At 43.6% G+C, this 18,281-nt stretch overlaps 1 protein-coding gene across 5 annotated transcripts in view; it reads right to left on the reverse strand.

Moving 5' to 3' along the window:
• Positions 1 to 18,281, reverse strand: part of LOC135708322 (titin) — a 280,525-nt gene that overhangs the window by 85,550 nt on the left and 176,694 nt on the right. For 4 of the 5 annotated variants that reach the window (XM_065230332.1, XM_065230329.1, XM_065230330.1 and 1 more), the window contains exons 10-13: positions 4,112 to 5,933; positions 3,664 to 4,022; positions 2,564 to 3,427; positions 467 to 2,308 (exon numbers count right to left, since the gene is read on the reverse strand). In XM_065230332.1, coding sequence (XP_065086404.1) covers positions 467 to 2,308; positions 2,564 to 3,427; positions 3,664 to 4,022; positions 4,112 to 5,933 — 4,887 coding nt within the window. The remainder of the gene's footprint in view (positions 1 to 466; positions 2,309 to 2,563; positions 3,428 to 3,663; positions 4,023 to 4,111; positions 5,934 to 18,281) is intronic. The other variant, XM_065230333.1, reaches the window with a different exon arrangement.

An 18,281-nucleotide genomic window follows, 5' to 3' on the forward strand; every position in this document is an offset into this window, starting at 1 on the left:
GCCAATTAGAAGCAGAAATTTGCAACGGGCAACAATTCAAAGCCAGGAATTTCACATTGACACACAAATTGCAAAGAAGCGTCGTGGTCGTCTTGGTCGTCGTTTTTGCGTGCGCCCGCGTCGATGCTTTCTGTTATTTTTGCGCGCGCAGTCTGGGCCTGTTTGGTCGGGTGTGACGTTGGCTGCGCCGCCGTGTCGAGCTGATCTTGGGTAGGAAGCAAAAATAAACCTTTGACATAGATCGATTCCACTTTCGTGGTTTGGTCTGATTTTTCGTTTACTCGGTGGTGCTAGGGTTACGGACACTCGTTTGAGTTTGGCGAAAAAAGGCGGAAAATCATAAAAATTCGGCATGCAAAAAGCAACTTAAAATAATGACTCTCAATTTTCCAAGCGGAGACAAGACAATTCACGCACGATCACGCACACAAACATCAATCAAGTGGCTGTCAAGCATTTTGCGAACCTTGGTAACCTCTTCGGTGCTGCTGCTGCTGGTGGTGGTGGTGGTCGTAGTGGTGGTTTCGGCGACGACTTGCTCCGACACTTGCTGCTCTTGCTGCTGTTGCTCTTGCTGCTGTTGCTCTTGCTGCTGCGGCTCTTGCTGCTGCTGCTCTGGTTGAACCTCGGTAGCAGCGATTTCGGCGGTCACGGTCGGTGCAGCGTCCTCAACCTTCTCGACCTTCGTCGCTTCAATTGATTCGACCTTATGCTCCTCTTGTTGAACCACTTCAGCCGACGAGCCTAGCACGACACTTTCCGTCTTGCTGCTGCTGCTGAAGCTCTCTACCTTCTGCTCGCTGCTGCTGCTGAACGAAACCGTCTGCATCGTCTGCTTCTGGACCTCTTCCGTATCAGCCAGATAGCCGGAGCTGACTCCGTTCATCTTCCTGGTCACGTCCAGGTCACTCTCGCATTCGCTTTCGGTGGCCGTGAAGGGACTCTTGGCGGGCGCCACGGTGGGCGTACCCTTAGCTTCCGACGGCTGCTCGAACGAAGCAGGAGGCATCCCGGCGGTATCCGACTGTCCCGGGGTCTGTGACTTTTTCCGAGGGCTCGGCGGGATAATCTTGACACCGCCAGCCGGAACACGTTCCGGCACTTTATCCATGCTCTCGAACAGCGACTGTTCGATCTTCTCACGATAGTAGGAGCTCTTGCGTTCGTTCGAGAGTTTCGGAGCGTAGCCCATCGTGGGCTGCGGTCCCGGCTCGAGTCCTATCTCGGCCGGGCTGTAGCCAAAGTCCGGCGGCAGAGTCATTGGGCGCGTGGGCGATTGGGCTGCCACCTGTGCAAACATGCGCGGTGATTTGAAGTCCTGCTGTTGAATGGTCTGTTCGAACAGCTGCTTGGTTTCCTTGACGGACTTTTTCTTGTAGACCTCTTCTTCCATGTGCTGTTGCTGGTAGTGGTACTGCTGCAGCTGCTGCTGGTGCACGAATTCAGAGTGGTGCTGTTGCATGGGTTGTTGTTGTTGTTGTTGTGGGAAGAATTGCGGTTCTGGCTGCAGCTGCAGCTGCATTGGATGGGGTTGGTACAGGGGTTCTTGGTACAGGGTTGGTTGTGGGATGGGGGCAGGAGCTGGCTCAAATTGAGGCATTGGAACTGGGGCAGGAGCTGGAGTAAACTGAGGAACTGGGGCTGGAGCGGGAGCTGGGATGAAGGTTTGCTGAACCGGTGGGAACTCCAGAGGTGTTGAGGTGTAATTTTGCTGGCTTGGAGTGATGGAAGGTGGAGGGAGAGGCTTGAACGGCTGTGGGGTCTGGTTGTAGGACGGTCCAGAATAGAGCGTAGGACCAGTGGCTGCTGCTAGGGAGTGATGAACCGGAATGAACTGTGGTTCGGAAGCTGGAGCTGGAGCAGGAGCGAAGGTTTGCAGAGGAGCAGCGGGTTTGAAGGGTTGCGGAGCTGGAGCGTAGAATGGTTCAGGGGCTGGAGCTGGAGCAGGGGCAAAGGTTTGCATGGGAGCAGCAGGTTTGAACGGTTGCGGAGTCGGTTGAGGAGCTGGAGCAGGGGCAAAGGTTTGCATAGGAGCAGCAGGTTTGAAGGGTTGAGGAGTCGGTTGTGGAAGTGGAGTGAAGACCGGTGCTTGCATGGTTGGTTGAGGAGCCGGAAGCGGTTCGGATGGCTTATATGGCTGGTACTGCATGCTCTGCGAGTACTGCTGCTGGGACAAGTTCGATGCCTGCAGCTGGTGAGTCGTCGTGAAAGACGAATACATCTGCTGCTGCTGCTGTTGTTGTTGTTGTAGTTGTTGTTGTTGTTGCTGCTGTAGCTGCTGCTGGCTAAAGAAGCTGCTCTGCATTGGCTGAAATTCGGATTTAGGTCTTGAGCGTTTACTATCCTCTACGAGTGAATGTTTACGAGCAGTGGGAGTAGTAGTGGTGACGGATGATGGTCTGGTGCGTGGTAGTGTACCGAAGCCAGATGTTTTTGGAGTGGTCCAAAGTTTCTCCATTGCGATGGCTTCGGCTGAAGGTCGAGGAGACGAGCTACGTGCTCGCTCCAGATGAGGTCGATAGATGGGAGGTGGTGCGTCGGGGGTGGCAATGATCGTGGGTACCTGGAGAGGGATCGGGGTCGGGTCGGGCTTCGGGATGGGGTGCTTTTCGATGATCGGTTGATGCGGTTCTTGGTGGTAGATCGGTGGAGTCGGAACAGTGACGCCCTGGGGTGAGAGGAAATCAACCCGGTGCGTTGACGACTGATAACTACTACTACTGGTCGTGGTCGTGGTGGACTCTAAGGTTCTATTCGGTTCGGATGGGACTTGAGCTGCCGGTGGCTGATAGCTTCGAATATCTTGACCGGGAGTGTATGCGTTGTAAATGAGTTTCTCTTCACCTACCAGCTTGTGTGTCTGATCGCTAGCAACCTGTGGTGGTTTGAGTGGTTTGAATGATGTGGGTTTGAAGACTGGAGGTGGTGGGGCCACCGCCACCGATTCCGCTGTTCCGTTCGAGGTGATCTTTTCAAAGTACTGGAACGCACTGCGCTTCGTTGTTTCGGGTTTGAGTTCTTCCGGCGGAGGTTTGGGTGCCTCCACCTGGGGTGGCGTCTGTGTTGCCTCGGTTTTGCCCTGTTGTTGTTGTTGTTGTTGTGGTTGTGGTATTGGTGTCTGTGTGGCGTCAGTACGTGTCGCTATCCGGTCTGTATTGGTAGCGCTCGTCTGTACGTTGGTCTGTGCCATGGATCCCTCCGATCGGAGCGGAATCGTAGGTGTCTGTGTACGCTGCGAGAAGGTCACCGGTGGCAGATCGGGGAAGTTGACCTTGTGTTCCATTCGCATGGTGGCCTCGGTCGTACGGCGCGTTTCGGTCACGATGGTGGACTCTGTGGTGGGACCCTTTAGTTTGGATTCGGCGGAGAACTCTTGATGAGCGATGAAGCCAGACTCATCGGGTACGCTTTCACCCGGTTGTTGTGGCTGTGTGTTTGTGTACATAGTTGTTGATTGGTGACAGATGAAAGTGAAACACAGAGATGGAGGTGAAAAAGAAAAATGACACAGACGGAAACATGAATGTTAGGGCTGTATGGGAACAAGATTCATTTAATCACAGAGCAGTCGGTGGCACAGATATCTTCACTGAGTTCGATTAGTACCCTTATCACTGAATTTTCCCCCCTCACTGTCAGCCACCAATTGAATCGGATAGTTACCTGCGGCTCCACGAAGGACACATGCTTCTGCGGTTGTTGTGCTGGTTGCGGTTGTTCCGCTTCCATGACCACAACGTCGGCAATGCTCTGCGCTTCACCACCCGTATTGCGGGCAACGATCATGTACTTGCCGCTATCGGGGTAATCAATCTGCTCGAAGATCAACTTACAGGTCGGTCCCACCTGCTGTAGGGCGTAGCTTCCTTGTCGAAGAGCTTCCTGCACTGGACGGTTGTCTTTGAACCAGGCGACGATCGGTTCGGGCGTTCCGCTAATTTCAGCGTCCAGAATAACTCGATCACCACGGCGGACACTCTGCGCCTGCACACGGCGACCGAACACTGGTGGAAAGATAGATTCTGTGGCAGTAGAAGAACGAGAAGAAGAAGAAGGTAGAAGATAGTAACAGACGGATGAAGGAAGAAAGCAGTTTCGGTGCGAGTCTTACTCTTGACGACCAAATCGGCAGTGGTGGATGAGGCACCGGCGGCGTTGGAAGCTGTGGCGGTGTAGCGTCCTGCGTCTTTCGTTGAAACGTTCTTCAGCTCGACTACGATCTTGTTGAGCGAGTAGGAGACAGTGATGCGTTCGCCATCTGGTTGCAGTTCGACGTCGTTCTTCGTGACTTTTACTTCGGCCGTCGGGTAGCCATCGATGATACCTTCGAACACGACGTCGGCTCCCTGATCTACGATCTTGCCGTTGAACGGCGACACGAAGCGTGGTGCAGAGCTACGTCTGGCCGGCTTGCCAGTACTGATCTGACCAGAGTTGGCGATGATCGTTTCGTGCATTTCCGATGCGTTGTTGTTGGCGATGTTGAGCATCGAAGTTTCCTGCTGGAACGACGGTGGCTGATCGTTGGCCTGGTGGAACTGCGCAAACTGTTTGGTCTCGGCTACTTCTGGAGCTTGGTCACCGACTTGCTTGAACGAGCGATCCATATGGGCGGATTGCGAGTGAACCTCGGATTGTGACACTCCATTCTCGACCAGCATCGAGGAGGAGTAGGACGAGGAAGAAGTGGTCACCTGCTTCTGGAGCGTGACGAAGGATGAACCGGAATTGTCCACCTGTAGCATCGATTCAGCTGTAATTAGCGGCTGCATGGGCAGCATTGCTCCGTATACATCAGCCAATTTTACGTAGGCCACACATTGTGCGTTTCCAGCTTCGTTCTCCGCGTAGCAGGTAATCTTTCCGGCAAGCTCTGGAGATATCTCCGGGATGGTAAGCACCTGGCGATCTCCACTGGTTGACACCAGAAAATCATGTCCATGGACTGGTTGATCGTTGAAGAACCACTTGATCTTCGGTTGGGGTTTGCCCACCACGATGCACTCAAATTTGGTCGATTCATGGAGCTTCACAATGCGATCGGCAAACAATTCCTTGAACGTCGGACACACGACACTGTCGCTGAGGAATGCCGGTACGGATTCGAATTCGGTCGCGTTGATCGATTTGACAATCAGATTCGAGAAACACTTGGCCTCCCCGGACGGATTCGAGGCTTTGGCCGTGTAGACACCCTTATCGTCGGGGAACACCTGTTCGATCACCAGTTTCACAACTCCGTCGTCGCGGTACACCGAATGGACACGCGGGTTTTCTTCGATTTCGCGATTGTTCACGAACCACTTGACGTTCGGTCGGGGATCTCCGCTGACGGCGCATTCGAATTGACACTTTTCGCCATCGGCCGCAAGGATGTCAGCCAGAAGGCGTTCGAACTTGGGTGGCGCACCCAATGGCGGCAGGACACGCTCGGTCGGTTGACGTACGGCTGGTTCCGCAATGTTCAGCGGTGTCACAATTAGATTACACTTGCTCGAAGCTTCACCAGCGCTATTAATAGCGACAACACGATACTCGCCAGCATCTTCTAAAAATGCCTCACGGATCACGAGTGAACAGTGGTCACCTTGGAAGAGTAGCTGAAAATCGGTGGACTCCTTGACGGGACGATCGCCATGGTACCAGATTACTTCCGGTTCCGGCTGACCGACGATCACACAGTCCAGACGTACCGGTTTCCCCTCGAACACCGAGACGTCCTTGAGCTGGAGCTGGACGGACGGCTTCACTGGTTCCATATCACTGGCTAATTCAGAATCGGACGTTTCGTTCGGTAGACGACCCTTCACCACAACATTACACGAGCAGGACTTTTCACCGGCGATATTCTTGGCAGTTAGCGTGTAGACACCAGCATCCTTCAGGAATGCTTCGTCTATAACCAATTGCGCTCTGCCGTTTTCGTAGAAGAACTAAAATGAAAACGGGAAAAACGAGAATTTTCATTTTTCGGCCTTCCTCCGTTGGTGAGTGCCTCCGCCGGGGGGCACTCACAATCACACCGCGCGCGCGGGTTTCGGGATCTGTTCGCACTGCACTGCATCTGTGTTCGTTACCCCCTCCCTCCGTCGTAAACCACACACTGCAGCATCAACAATAGTGGGTGGCGGACGACGACGACGACACCAGGGACGAACCATCATCCTCCTCGCCCCATTTGAGGAGGAAGTCATTCAACTTTGATCCCGACGGGGCCCCATTCAAAAGCGACAGCCATTTACTACTAATCAATGAAGCACTCTCATTTTCTGCACCTCACAGGTGGGTGCGCGCACGCCAAGTGACACCTTCCTCCAAACTACCACCCTGCTCTGCAATTGGGGAGTCATAAATCACTACTCGCCAGCTGCTGCTGCTACTGATGCTACTACTATTAACTGCAACGACGCCTGCGCCGTTGGGTGCAGCAGGGACACACAAACATCTGAGCCATGCAGCCTGCCGACGACGACGACGACGACGACTTCGTCGTTGACTTGGCCGTCGTCTTCGTCGTTGTAATTTATCTATTTTTAAATATTATAATTAAATTTTACACAAAATTGGAACACTGTGAAGATAAATATCGTCAACTGCCGTCGTCTTCTTCGGGTTTCGGGAGGACTCGTTGGAGTTCTACCGCTCGATCGATGCCACTGGTGGAGTTTCTCTGTGATCGCAGGGATCTTGCATTTAGCGAAGGGCGGATCAAAAAAAAAAAAAAAAATCACAGACAGCAGGAAATGACGGGAAAAGATCGAAATGCTCTGGGCTGAATGGGAGCGAATAGAAGTTTTCCTGTTGTTGTTTTCGTTGTTTGATGGAGGATGACTTTTTGTTTTTTAGTTGGGAAGAGGACAGAGAGTGCGAGAGATGGTGTTTCGAAAATAGAAGTACACAGCTGGGACTGAAGTGGGAGAAATGTGTCCATGAAAAGAAATGGAACGAAATCCGGCGGCCTAACGGTACGGTAGATACTTACGTGCGTGCGTGCTTGTGCACAGGACAGCAGCGAGGGAATGTAGAATGACACTAACGATCGGTTCGAGTTGAAATGACTTTGCCCCCGTCGGTGGCCGGCCGACGCGATGTTGTAGGAGTAGGGCCGAGGGCAGTGTTGTCAGATGCAAGCAATGTTTGTGAATAGTTTCAAACACTATTCGATTGGATTGGGTGTTTTGGGGAAACGGATAAGTTGGGTTTCCCTGAAGAAGATCGGCAGCTTGACAGCTTCGCCTTTCTCCGATTGGGATGGACTAGGAATTTCAGCAATTGTTCCAAGCGAATGTTTTGAAATTGAAGTTCAATTTATATGAAGTAACCCTGGTTTTCACGGTTTTTTTTTTAAATCTGATGATTTAAATATTAGATCGAAAGCTTCAAAATTGGCGAGTGTCCCTGATATGGTCACACAACAAACGAAAGTAAACAATGGTTACAGGATTTGGCTGTACTTAACCAACTAAACTATATTTAATGTATAAGCGCTAAAACTTCCAGTTTGGATGCTGTGGCTCATGAAATAAGTGACCTAGGGGGGAGAGGTAGCTCATCGATTCTTCCGGTTCACCTCCTAGCATCGTGCTATAAGGTACCAGGCGATAGCCAGGGTAGTTGATCGATAGCTCGATGACGTCATTTCGTTGGCGTCAACAATGGGAAATTCTCATAGCAGGCATTGACGATGGGACGTTGTCGAGTTGTTGAATAGCAACTATCGTGGTAACTCACCGATTACCTGTCGATCTGCCAAATTTGGAAAGACGTCTGCATTGAATTGTCTCATATAATAATATTCCGCCCACTATATCACAAGAAATTGCGAGTAGCTGAGTGGAATGGAGATAAGTTAAGCATTGGGTACAGGACCAAGTCTCCCTTGGGTGGTGCCAAAAATTGAGCGCAATAGAATCATCAAGTTGCCATAAGGCACGAAATGAGACTATTGCATGGCTGGGTAGTGAAAGTCTTCCATTCGTTAGTCATTTCAGGTGGATTAGAACAGGTTTAGGTGGGCGTTGGTCAGATTTGGATTTTTCAGATGTAATCCTGGATAGGACCCTGTCATTGAACGTCGCGTGAAAGTGGAACTTCATGAAGGCCTAAGTACTTTTTCGTAGTTTTTAGTTTTCGGATTTGAAAGATCGGCGGTTACAGTGGCCTGCTTACTGAGCAGAAAAACGCGGTCCCAGGTCCTTACATATCAAAAAGATTTATGGTAAAATCGCTTGTGATCGTGTATTTTGCGAAACTCGTTGTTGTCGTTGGTTCCGGGTTTGAATGGATACACAAATTTGAGCAACGGTATTATGTGATATGAGGGGTTCGGTGGTCTTAGAGCAACCGTTTTTGCTTACTGAGCAGAACATCATGAGTCTAATCTCAGGCCCATCCACATTCAAGATTCGTCAATCGTTTCATTTGTTAATATGACTACATGGTAATAACAGCAACTCGGTGATTAAAAAGGTGCTCGTCTGTCTAGTGGCAAACGTTTTTGCTTACTGAGCAGAAGACCGTGGGTTTAGTCCCAAGCTTCTTCGCGTTATATGATCGTTAGGACATCAATTCAGCTTATCGTTTACCAAAACGAACCCTGCTGCAAACCCAACCCTCTTATCCAACATCCCAGTGATTCCTCGTGGAAGTGCAGAGGTGTTCTCGGCTTCCATCAAAGCGAGTGTCATGTCAACACAATCCTTCCCATTCCTTTCTTGACCTGTGTTCGGGTGCGGCCGGCGCTGGTATTGCCTAATTTAAGATCACCAGTTTTTACACATTGAGGATGATTACTAGTCCCAAGCATCGTCTGTTGGTTCTCTGTGTAATTACAGCTGATCTGGCAGTAACAGAGTAGCAACCGTGGGCGGTCAATCAAGCTCAAGCTTCAAGCTCAAGCTGTGGCTCATGAAATAAGTGACCTAAGGGGAGGGGGGTTTGTCGAGTGTCAGCAGTCCATCAAAATTTCTAAAACTTTGTATGAATGATTGTCTACTAGAGTACGGCTTATTTTTCAAATGTTCAGGAAACCTAAAATGCGTTTCGTTTTTCTAGTTCCAAATGGCTTGAAAAGAGATGTTCTCGAGAGTAAAGCAAAAAAAAAAACATTTAGAGGTGGCGCAAACGTCTTGAAGGTGGATTTTTCCCACACTATTCTCTTCATAACTAAATTCCTTAAATGTTTGTAAAATACATCACAGTACAGTGGGAGAAGAATTGATATTAGGCCCAACATTTTTGCTCAACTTGCAAAAATGCAACATCATGCATTGAGCAACTATAAGCTTGAAACTCTATTTAACATTTGAAGTGAACAACCATTCTCAAACTGCACTGAGTAATTAAGTTGCTGGAAACTAGCGAAGCTAGTCAAAATTATTAATCAGTTTCTGTGATTAAGAAATGATTCCCTGAATTTGAATGAAACTCTTTGAGATTCCCTAATCTTTCCCGCTCTTTCCTGAGCTTTTAGGTCTAAAAATTATTTCCCTGAAGTTCCCTGATTTTCCGGTTTTTTTCTACAGGTAGTCGACATCATGACTACACTGAAAATTAATCCTACTGAGAGTGAGTATCTTGTACTCATCCGCATGGAAAACAAAATTGAGCGCTTTTAAAAATGTCTCCATACGAATGAGTAAAAGTGACTCACAACCAGTGCTGTGCATTATCATAACGGTTATTGTACCATGACGGTCATCCTCACATTACCCTCACCTCTTAAAAATGACGGTCAACTAGCATATCACTTGGAAACACCTTTACCTCACTAGACCGTCTTCATAAAAGCCATCTATAACAGTTAGATTAAATGACAAGGAGAGAGTAGCAAATTCATTCACTCACTGATCATCTCTGTTGAACATTCATAAGTGGAAAGTGAGAATAATGCTCCCTCATTTTCCTGTTCTTGCTAAAAGTTGTTAAGTTCAGAACATACGAAACATTTTGAAGAAAACATTGTATTTTCATTTTCCTGTAACAAATAAATATGTGGGTTCTGTTACGTTACAATGTAGAAAAATATCCGTTTATCTTCAAAAATGCCATTTCTTAACTTGCAAATTAAAGCCGCACAGTATCAATTCTCTTTTACGTACGTGTCATTGTGTACGATGCTTAATAAATCTGAAAACTGACACAACTCACAATTGACAAGCTCACGAGAATTTTACTGTCAAAACACATACATTTTCAACGTGGTTACGTTTCGTGCGAAAAGTGAAGCGAAAATCTTAGATTTTTTAATTGCTCCGAAAAATTTGCAAGGACCATCATGGAACCAACAGCTGAACCTTTGATAAAATCAGCGCGAATCCGAACTTTTTGTCAGTGCGAACCTCAACCTGAGCTTGGTTTTAAAAGCAAACAAACAAACTGACGTTTGTTAGAAAATAAGCAGATACAATCTTGTTACACGAAACAGGTTGGAACTGAATAATAAACGAATACGATATTAATTTTAGCGATGATTTATTGAACGCAGTGTTCCTTACGGACTTCAAAGTAACGATTTGAAGATTTCTTTGTTGATGGATACCAATGGTTGCTTTGATTGTTGAATCCTTAAGTGAAGAAAATGTTTTTTTTTAATGCACCGTGCAATAATTCAATACAAACAATTGCAAAGGCCTCAACTACATTGTGTAAACAAACCTTGCAAAGCCATTTTGTCGCGAACCGAAGTCCGCCAACGCAAACCAACAAAATTAACAGGTATGGGAAATTCTCTTCTTCCCGATTGTGTTTTAGGTTTGTGAATGTAGGTTTCGTTTCACGAGAAAAAGGAGTTGAGGCTTGTTCAATTGTTGGTCTTGAATTGTGTAAGCATTCAAGAGGGATGGGATGCTTGCAATTTTCTAACGATATCTTTACTAGAGAGGGACATCTTTTCTTTAAGGATGAAGAAATCAAATGCAGAATGCTGTAAAATATTAATAAGGGTGGAGGAGCAATTGGTATGATCTTACAAAGTCTTACGTTGGGAGAGGGCGTGGGGGACGACTCTATCTACGATGCGGGAACAATTTTGTTTTAGTGTAGTTAGCTGCGCGCACGCTGACTAGATAGATAGAAGATTTATGGTGATTCTGAAGATTTCCTGCAAAAAGATGATGCGCGATGCAAGTAGATGCGAGAAATGAAAGAAGATTTTTAGTAGATTGGTTTGCTAGTGTGAGATTTTTCGAGCATCTAGAATTGAGATTTAGATGTGACGCCCCCCTCGGGAGAGGGCGAGTTGAAAAATTCCGAAAAACTGCTAACGTTATTGTATGACCCTTGTATTTGATACTTGTCAACTTTTTTCTTAAATAATCCTGAACTGTGGTAAACCAAGCAAATATTGTATTGTGTTTAACCTAAAGATATATAATGACTTGTTCAACAGTTCAACGTTTGATTACTCAGTAATAACACCTCTAGCTACAATTCCAATATTTAGAGGGGAATTCCTATTTACGCAAGGATTTTTTACTGATCCCTTGGTACTTGGGCTTCGGTAATGTGGATATGATATGCGGTCAGCATCCTTATTATTCGAGCTCAAGCGTCACGGTATCCGGAAAAATAAATAGCTGCAAAATCTCTATCCATGAATAAGCATTCGTGACTACAGGTAGTAGGGGAATTTACGTATTCTCGTCAATCTAAGCAGCATCCGCACTTCTATTAAGATTTTCTCAGCGTCACGCATATAAATGACGTGTCTGTTTGTTTACATTCATCTGCTGCTTGCTTCTCTATCCATTCTAATCGATAGAATTTTTCAAAACGTTTTTAAAGCGTTTTTACAACGCTCCAAACTTCTCAGGTGAGTGTGACTATTGTCGGCAGACTATTTTTCTTCGGCAACCTTTCCATTAGAACTGCGTGTTAACCAGCTGTTCTATTATCGGCAACTAGAAATCAACCCCATTTTGAAGTGCGTATGCTTCATTTGAAGAAAAATCTGGCATTACAGGATTGCTCGGTCATACAAATATAATCAGATTGAAGCTACAAGACTAAAGAATCGTTTGAATACATTCAGGGAAGTGTGTTGATGGGAAAACATAGTGAAATTAACGTTTAAATTTTGGTTGCCGAAAACAGTCAATGGGTGCCGAAGCCAACATTTACCCTACGTGTTCATGCAGATATGAATTCTCACAAGAAATAATTTCTGGTAAGACTTTTTCCTTGATACATCACAATTATCGCCTTATCCGTGATTTTGGAAGAGGAATGACCGTCATAACCGTATTTATGCTCGAAGTGAGATGACGGTCAATTTATAGGTCTTATGATGGTACCACATGACAGATGTTAGTGATATTGCGAATGAGTGAGAAAAGCAAAATAACGATATCTCACGGTTGTTGTGTCATACTGGTGAGAAGTTTCACGGAGAGAGGGTTCTCAGTTGTTTTGATTGTTAACCGTAGGAATCTCTTTTGTCAATCTAAAGAATGTCAGTACCGTGATGCAACTCAGCACTGCTCACAACCATTGATGTAATTTCACCCAAATGCGGCTCTAGCATACGTATATTTTGCCTCCTCTGAGGATGTATGCATTGCAACTCATGCGAGCAAATCACCACGTTTACGGTGAGAGCACGACAATCCAAGTATGAGAGAGTGCTTATTGAGAACTTCTGTGGTGAAAACTAAAATCACTCTCTCTAGAGAAATGAATTTAATGTGCTCTTGAGTTCAGTCACCTAAAAGCTATCGGGGGTTTACCTCTCGAAAGACTTCACTGCACAGCCAACTCTCCAAAGCATAGGTTTGAGCGCTGTTGAAGCATTATTTTGGTGCAAGCATATTAAGCACAAAATGAACCTACTGATAGGACTAGGAGCTGTAATTGATAATAATTGAAATTTCTAAAAATTAAAGTAGCAATAGCAGGTTTATTTGAAAATGTTCTATCTGTCAAATTTATGTTAAAATTCACCAAATGGAACACAGCCTCACAGATTGAATCCAACATGTGTTTGATTTTGACGTTCTGGTTCTATGGGATTTGAGGTATTTCAAGCATAACTATTCAAGTCAACGTAACTGATTTTGTAAACAATCACTTCGATCGACGATTTGTGGTAACTGCAAGCTCACTATCTAGTAGGCGAAAGTTTTCCCTACCTGATGATGGTGTTTGTTTGCGTGGGTGAGTTAGCAGTTAAGACAAATCTTCGATTGAAGAGATTGTTTACAGAAGCAGATGCGCCGATTTGAATAGTTACCCTTGATTTGCTTAGGCCGCTGCCATTCTGTGAATTCTTTTGTATAGAACGCTAAGCGCGCCTCTTCGCTCTCACTATGGCAGCGGCCTTAGAATCCTATGCTGAATCTATGGTAAAATTAACAGACTGCTTAAATGTTCCATTTTGGTTTCAATCAGCGATTACATGTATTCTGATTTTTGTGCATGATAAAAGTTGGGATGGTTTTAAAGCTTTAAAGCTTTAGTTATCATGCAAATCAGGTAGATTAGATCATTTCCAAGTATCAAAAATGAATTATGAAGGCTAGTTTGATACCTTTTTAAGAAGTATAACGAGAAGATGAATTGAATTGGTAACTACTACAAATGAACAATATCAATTGAACCTTTGTAAATCATGAATTTTGTAATAGCGCATGAATTAAAACGATCGATAAAAACTCATTGTCGTACTTTAATGTTAAGAGAAGTAATCATTGTCAATAATCTCCAAACCTCAAATGAAATGTCCTCCTTTTCATGTTTTTGATATGGTTACCCTAGTCGTGCATGTCTGTTGTAAATTTGGTCTGAGCGTGTAATTGACAAATAAGAAAAACTGGCCGAATAAAGAAAAAGGGTAGATGTTGTCCAGCAAATTTTCAATAAGAAAAAAATGATAAATAGTGACGGCAATGAGCTTTTCTTATCTTGGTGTTCATTGTGTGATTAGGCTGGTAAACCATTTAAATGTGATTCTTCGCTCAATTTGTCACGACATTTATTAATCAAGCATAAGCAAGAAGCGGAAGATAGTGGCATTAGTGCTCCAGAAGAGCAAGTGATAGGAGGAGATGCTCAGTGCCTAATAAAATTACTTGTCATATCCATAAGGCTCATAGTAAAAAATATCTAGAACAGCGTCAATTTCCTGAAAAGGGCAGTTTTGGGAATCACCAAAAATGTTTTAAATGGGGTGTAAATATGTTATGCTCTTTAATTTTACCTATAGCATTTCATATGCACCATTCCAATTTCACTGCTACGGAAATATGCAAGGAAGATTGTTGTATCATCAATTTAAGAGTTTTCATAAAATGAGAAATTTAAATAAAAGTTGCCAAACACGTTAATTACGCTTTGCCATCGCTGCCCAATAGCGATAGCAGCACGCGAAGCGTTTTTATAAATAAAAAAAAATCCACTTGGGGTTGCGGCACGGTAAAATACACACAAGACGCCCGTAATTCCATGCCAGAGCATAGATCCCTATTTATTATTACCTCTCCTTTGTCCTCAGCTGAAACTATAACTCTTTATTCCCATGGTGAAATTTCAGGTAACTGTAAATCTCCAAGAAAAGTCAGTGTCTTCCACACGAATAAAGCACAAGGATGACACGCATTGATCAAAGCTACCGGTATTAGCGATGACGAGTGTGTTGATTTTGCACAATTGCACTTGCTCTATATCCAGAGGACCAACCAGTTCTCCCAATCCAGTGTTCTCTGGAGTGAGCTTCTGTGAGTTCACTGCAGAGTGTTCTTGAGCTCTTATGTCGCTCACTAGTTTCCACCAGTGTAGAGTGATCTAATCTCATCGTGCAGTTCATTCCAAAAACTACACTCACAGTAAAGCTGGGATTAGACAGGACAAGTCAATTGATCAAGTCAGTTGAATGCAACTGACTTGAACACGAGTTAAACGTGTAAACCATGCCATTCAACTGACCTGATCAACTCACTTGAATTGAAAAAAGTTGAACCAGGCTCAACTTTTCAAGCCAAAAACAAAAACAAGAACGAACAGAGCGAGAAGATTAGAATGTTAGCTCTTGTCTCTCACAGAGGAGAATGGCAAGTATGCTCACAACTGAGCAAAAGTGACTCACTCTCTGAGTTAGATTCGTGTTCTGTGTACTGTTGTTTTGTTACGACATCTATTGGAAATTACGCACAATCTATTTTCCGTTCGCTGTTAACAGAGGTCAGTGAAGTCAACAAACCTAGCAATTCCTTTCACAGATTACAAAATCGAGTGGTGCCGTAAAACGGGGTTACATTGATAACTGTGATATTAGTGACCGTATTGAAAGAAATAAGTGACCAAATATTGACTTATAGCTGTAAACAAAGTGACTTAAAAATTACCTAACAGAAGAAGAGTAGTTGTTCTGATGGCACACCAAAGAAATGTTTGCTGATTTGGGCTTATTTCATTAGCATCTTACAAACACTAATGCACGATATGAACCTTTAAGTGACACATTCAATAGAAATTGTGACCTAACCCATGGTATTAGCCGGGGTGTCCACTACCAGGAAAACCTGGAAAACCGGAAAGCCTCAGGTAATTTTAATTTTCCTGAAAATACTTGAAAGTCTCAGGGAATCTCATCATTACTCAAGAAATTTAGAATATTTAGAATACAAAACATTTAATTTTCTTCGTTATTTCCATACCCATTCACACAGATCCAGAGTTAATTAATCTTAAATAAGAAATAAATTTTTTTTAAATCATAGGCTTGAAACGTTTTCTTTTTTTTATTGTGGAACATACACGGGAAAATTTAAAATCTGCAAAAGTTTTTTTTTAAATTCTGGACTTATATGATATAATACTTCAAGAATATGGAGCCAAATTCCTTGCACCGTTTTAAAGGCTCATAGAATTTTATTATAAATTCTAAGGACCTCATTTCAAGAGAGTTCTGGGATATTTTTTTTTAAGAAAAACATCAAAAGCAATCTGCTTTCAAGGTAGTTTTGATGACTTTTAGATTTCATGTGAAGCCTGAGTTAGTTTTGAGTAACATTTCAAGCAAACCCTAAATTGAATTCAAATAAAATGTAATGAAAACTCATAGGAATTTCTCAGGAGCAGTACTGCTGTGAACTTCAGAGAACATTCCAAGGGCTACTGAGGATAATTTCAGGGAGCTTGTGGAAGAAAACGAATCCGGAGCATGAGTCCTTAGAAATTTTTTTGGAGAATATTTAGGGTGTGAGGGGGATGCTAAAGTGAGGATTACTTTTAAATATATCTGAGAATATCTCCTAGAGGACTTCAAAGAAATACGGAGGATAGTTCCAACGAAATTTTGAAGAATATTTCAATGGAATTTCGAGCAGTATTCTTAGTTTATTCAGGTGATATTTTTTGAGAATTCAGAGAAGCATTCCTAGAGATTTTCTAGAATATTTCACTGAGCGTTTCAAGAAAATACAAAATGAATGCTGAGGAGAACTCCAAGTGAATTTTCATGAGAAATCTCCACTCTGATGCGACAACGAAACACTACCACAAGCTTCTCTCTTTTTCCTATCCTTTGACAATGTACCCCTCTCACCTCGGGTAAGCAGCGAGTATTCGGCCAGGAGTTGATATAGAATTAAGTGAATTTCGTTACAAACAAAGAACAACGAATTATCGGCTCCGTAAAACTTACGCGATTGAGCCGTACACATAAATGAGCTAGATTAAAAAAAAATCTCCATTGAATTTGAAATGCACAGAAAAAAATTCTGAATTTTAAAAGTGATGTAAACATTCATTCACGTAAACTTGTATTTCATTTCAAAACAACCAAGCAACTTGTAAACAATATTGTTTACAAGAATGGGATTTTGTGTACAATATTTGCCACATTGTATGAAATGTCTCAGAACTTGACATGATATATAATGTAACCTTATATGATATGTGACGCTCCATTTATGTGCATCATACTGAACAGAAATTTACACTACTTCACTGCCTTGAAGTTCTTTTGTAGCTGGAGAAACTAGCATGGTGCTCAAAATAATTCTCATCAAATTTTTTAACCTTTCTGAACTTTTTCGGTCCGCTCTCCTTTCCAAAAATTGATGAATCTTCTCTAAAGTTTTTGCAGTTCTTATGAAGCTTGTTGTTTTTCCCCGAACTTAATTGAACTGTCCTAAAAATGTGTAAGCTTCCGTCTAACTTCTGAACTTATGTGAAGCCCTCAATAATTTCCTTAACATCTCTGAAGTTCTCTGGAACTCCAGCAACTTCTTTAAATTTCCCGCCATTTTTCTGAAACAAATTGAATTGAACTTTCCCTTATTTTTGGAGCTTTCTAAACTTCATTGAAATGTTCCGGCGTTTTGTTCCATGTTCATGAAAGTTCCTGAAGTTCTCTTTCCTTAAGTTCCATAGACTACTATCGAAGCTGCCCCGTTTTACAGTACATCTATCGATTTAGATTCACATAATTTAAGCATATTCAACACAAAAACTGCTGCTTAAGCCACGCCTCAATCAGAGAAAAATCGTGAAATTCCGTTAGGCGGAGCTTCGGAAGTATTTATTGTGTCGATGATGCTTAAAAGGAGGGAATTCGGATGTCAACTTAAATGCATAAATAAAGGTACCGATAACTTTTTCGGTGATCGATTCTGAAGTCTGTGAGAGGGAAAACACAAATTGCGTGGCATCAACGTACATAGAGATTGTGATCGTGAGAGGTAGAATTGTGTTAGAGATATAGTAGCTCATTCTCCTGGTAGTAAGGTAGTATGTAAAATGAAAGGGAGTGAACTGTTTTAACTAATGTGATCGCGCACGGGCAGAACTTCCCTACGTTGTGTGAATAGATGGCGAAAATAAAACACGGTCATTTATCGGGCCATCCTGCCATGGCAGAAGCATGCGAACTATTGAATTTATTTACAATCTTTACAATGGAACGGTAGGCATGATAACACTACGCTTGCGGCACTTGTGTGTTGATATGAGTATTTGGGTAGGGTAGTTGCACACGTTTTGTACAAACATAATGTTACAGTAAATTATTAACTATTTTAAAACAAAAGTTACTTTGAAAAAAGATATTTGCAATCAATATGTCTTTGAATAGGCAAATTCTTCATCGCTGCTTTTAATAATTGAAAAAAAAAATGATTTTCTCTATTCTCCTATACTGAATTTCTACGATGACTACCAAGGAAACAGCACTATCTCTGAGAAATTTTTTATGGGATCCACTTAAAGGGTGTCCACGATGAAATTGCCACACTATGAAATTGCTCTAACTTTTTAACCGTTGGGTAGAATTTAATGAAAATTTG

The sequence above is a fragment of the Ochlerotatus camptorhynchus genome, unplaced genomic scaffold (assembly GCF_037179485.1).
Source record: "Ochlerotatus camptorhynchus isolate MF236.1 unplaced genomic scaffold, CSIRO-AGI_Acam_v1.1 ptg000330l, whole genome shotgun sequence".
In the NCBI taxonomy this organism is placed as follows: Eukaryota; Metazoa; Arthropoda; class Insecta; order Diptera; family Culicidae; genus Ochlerotatus; species Ochlerotatus camptorhynchus.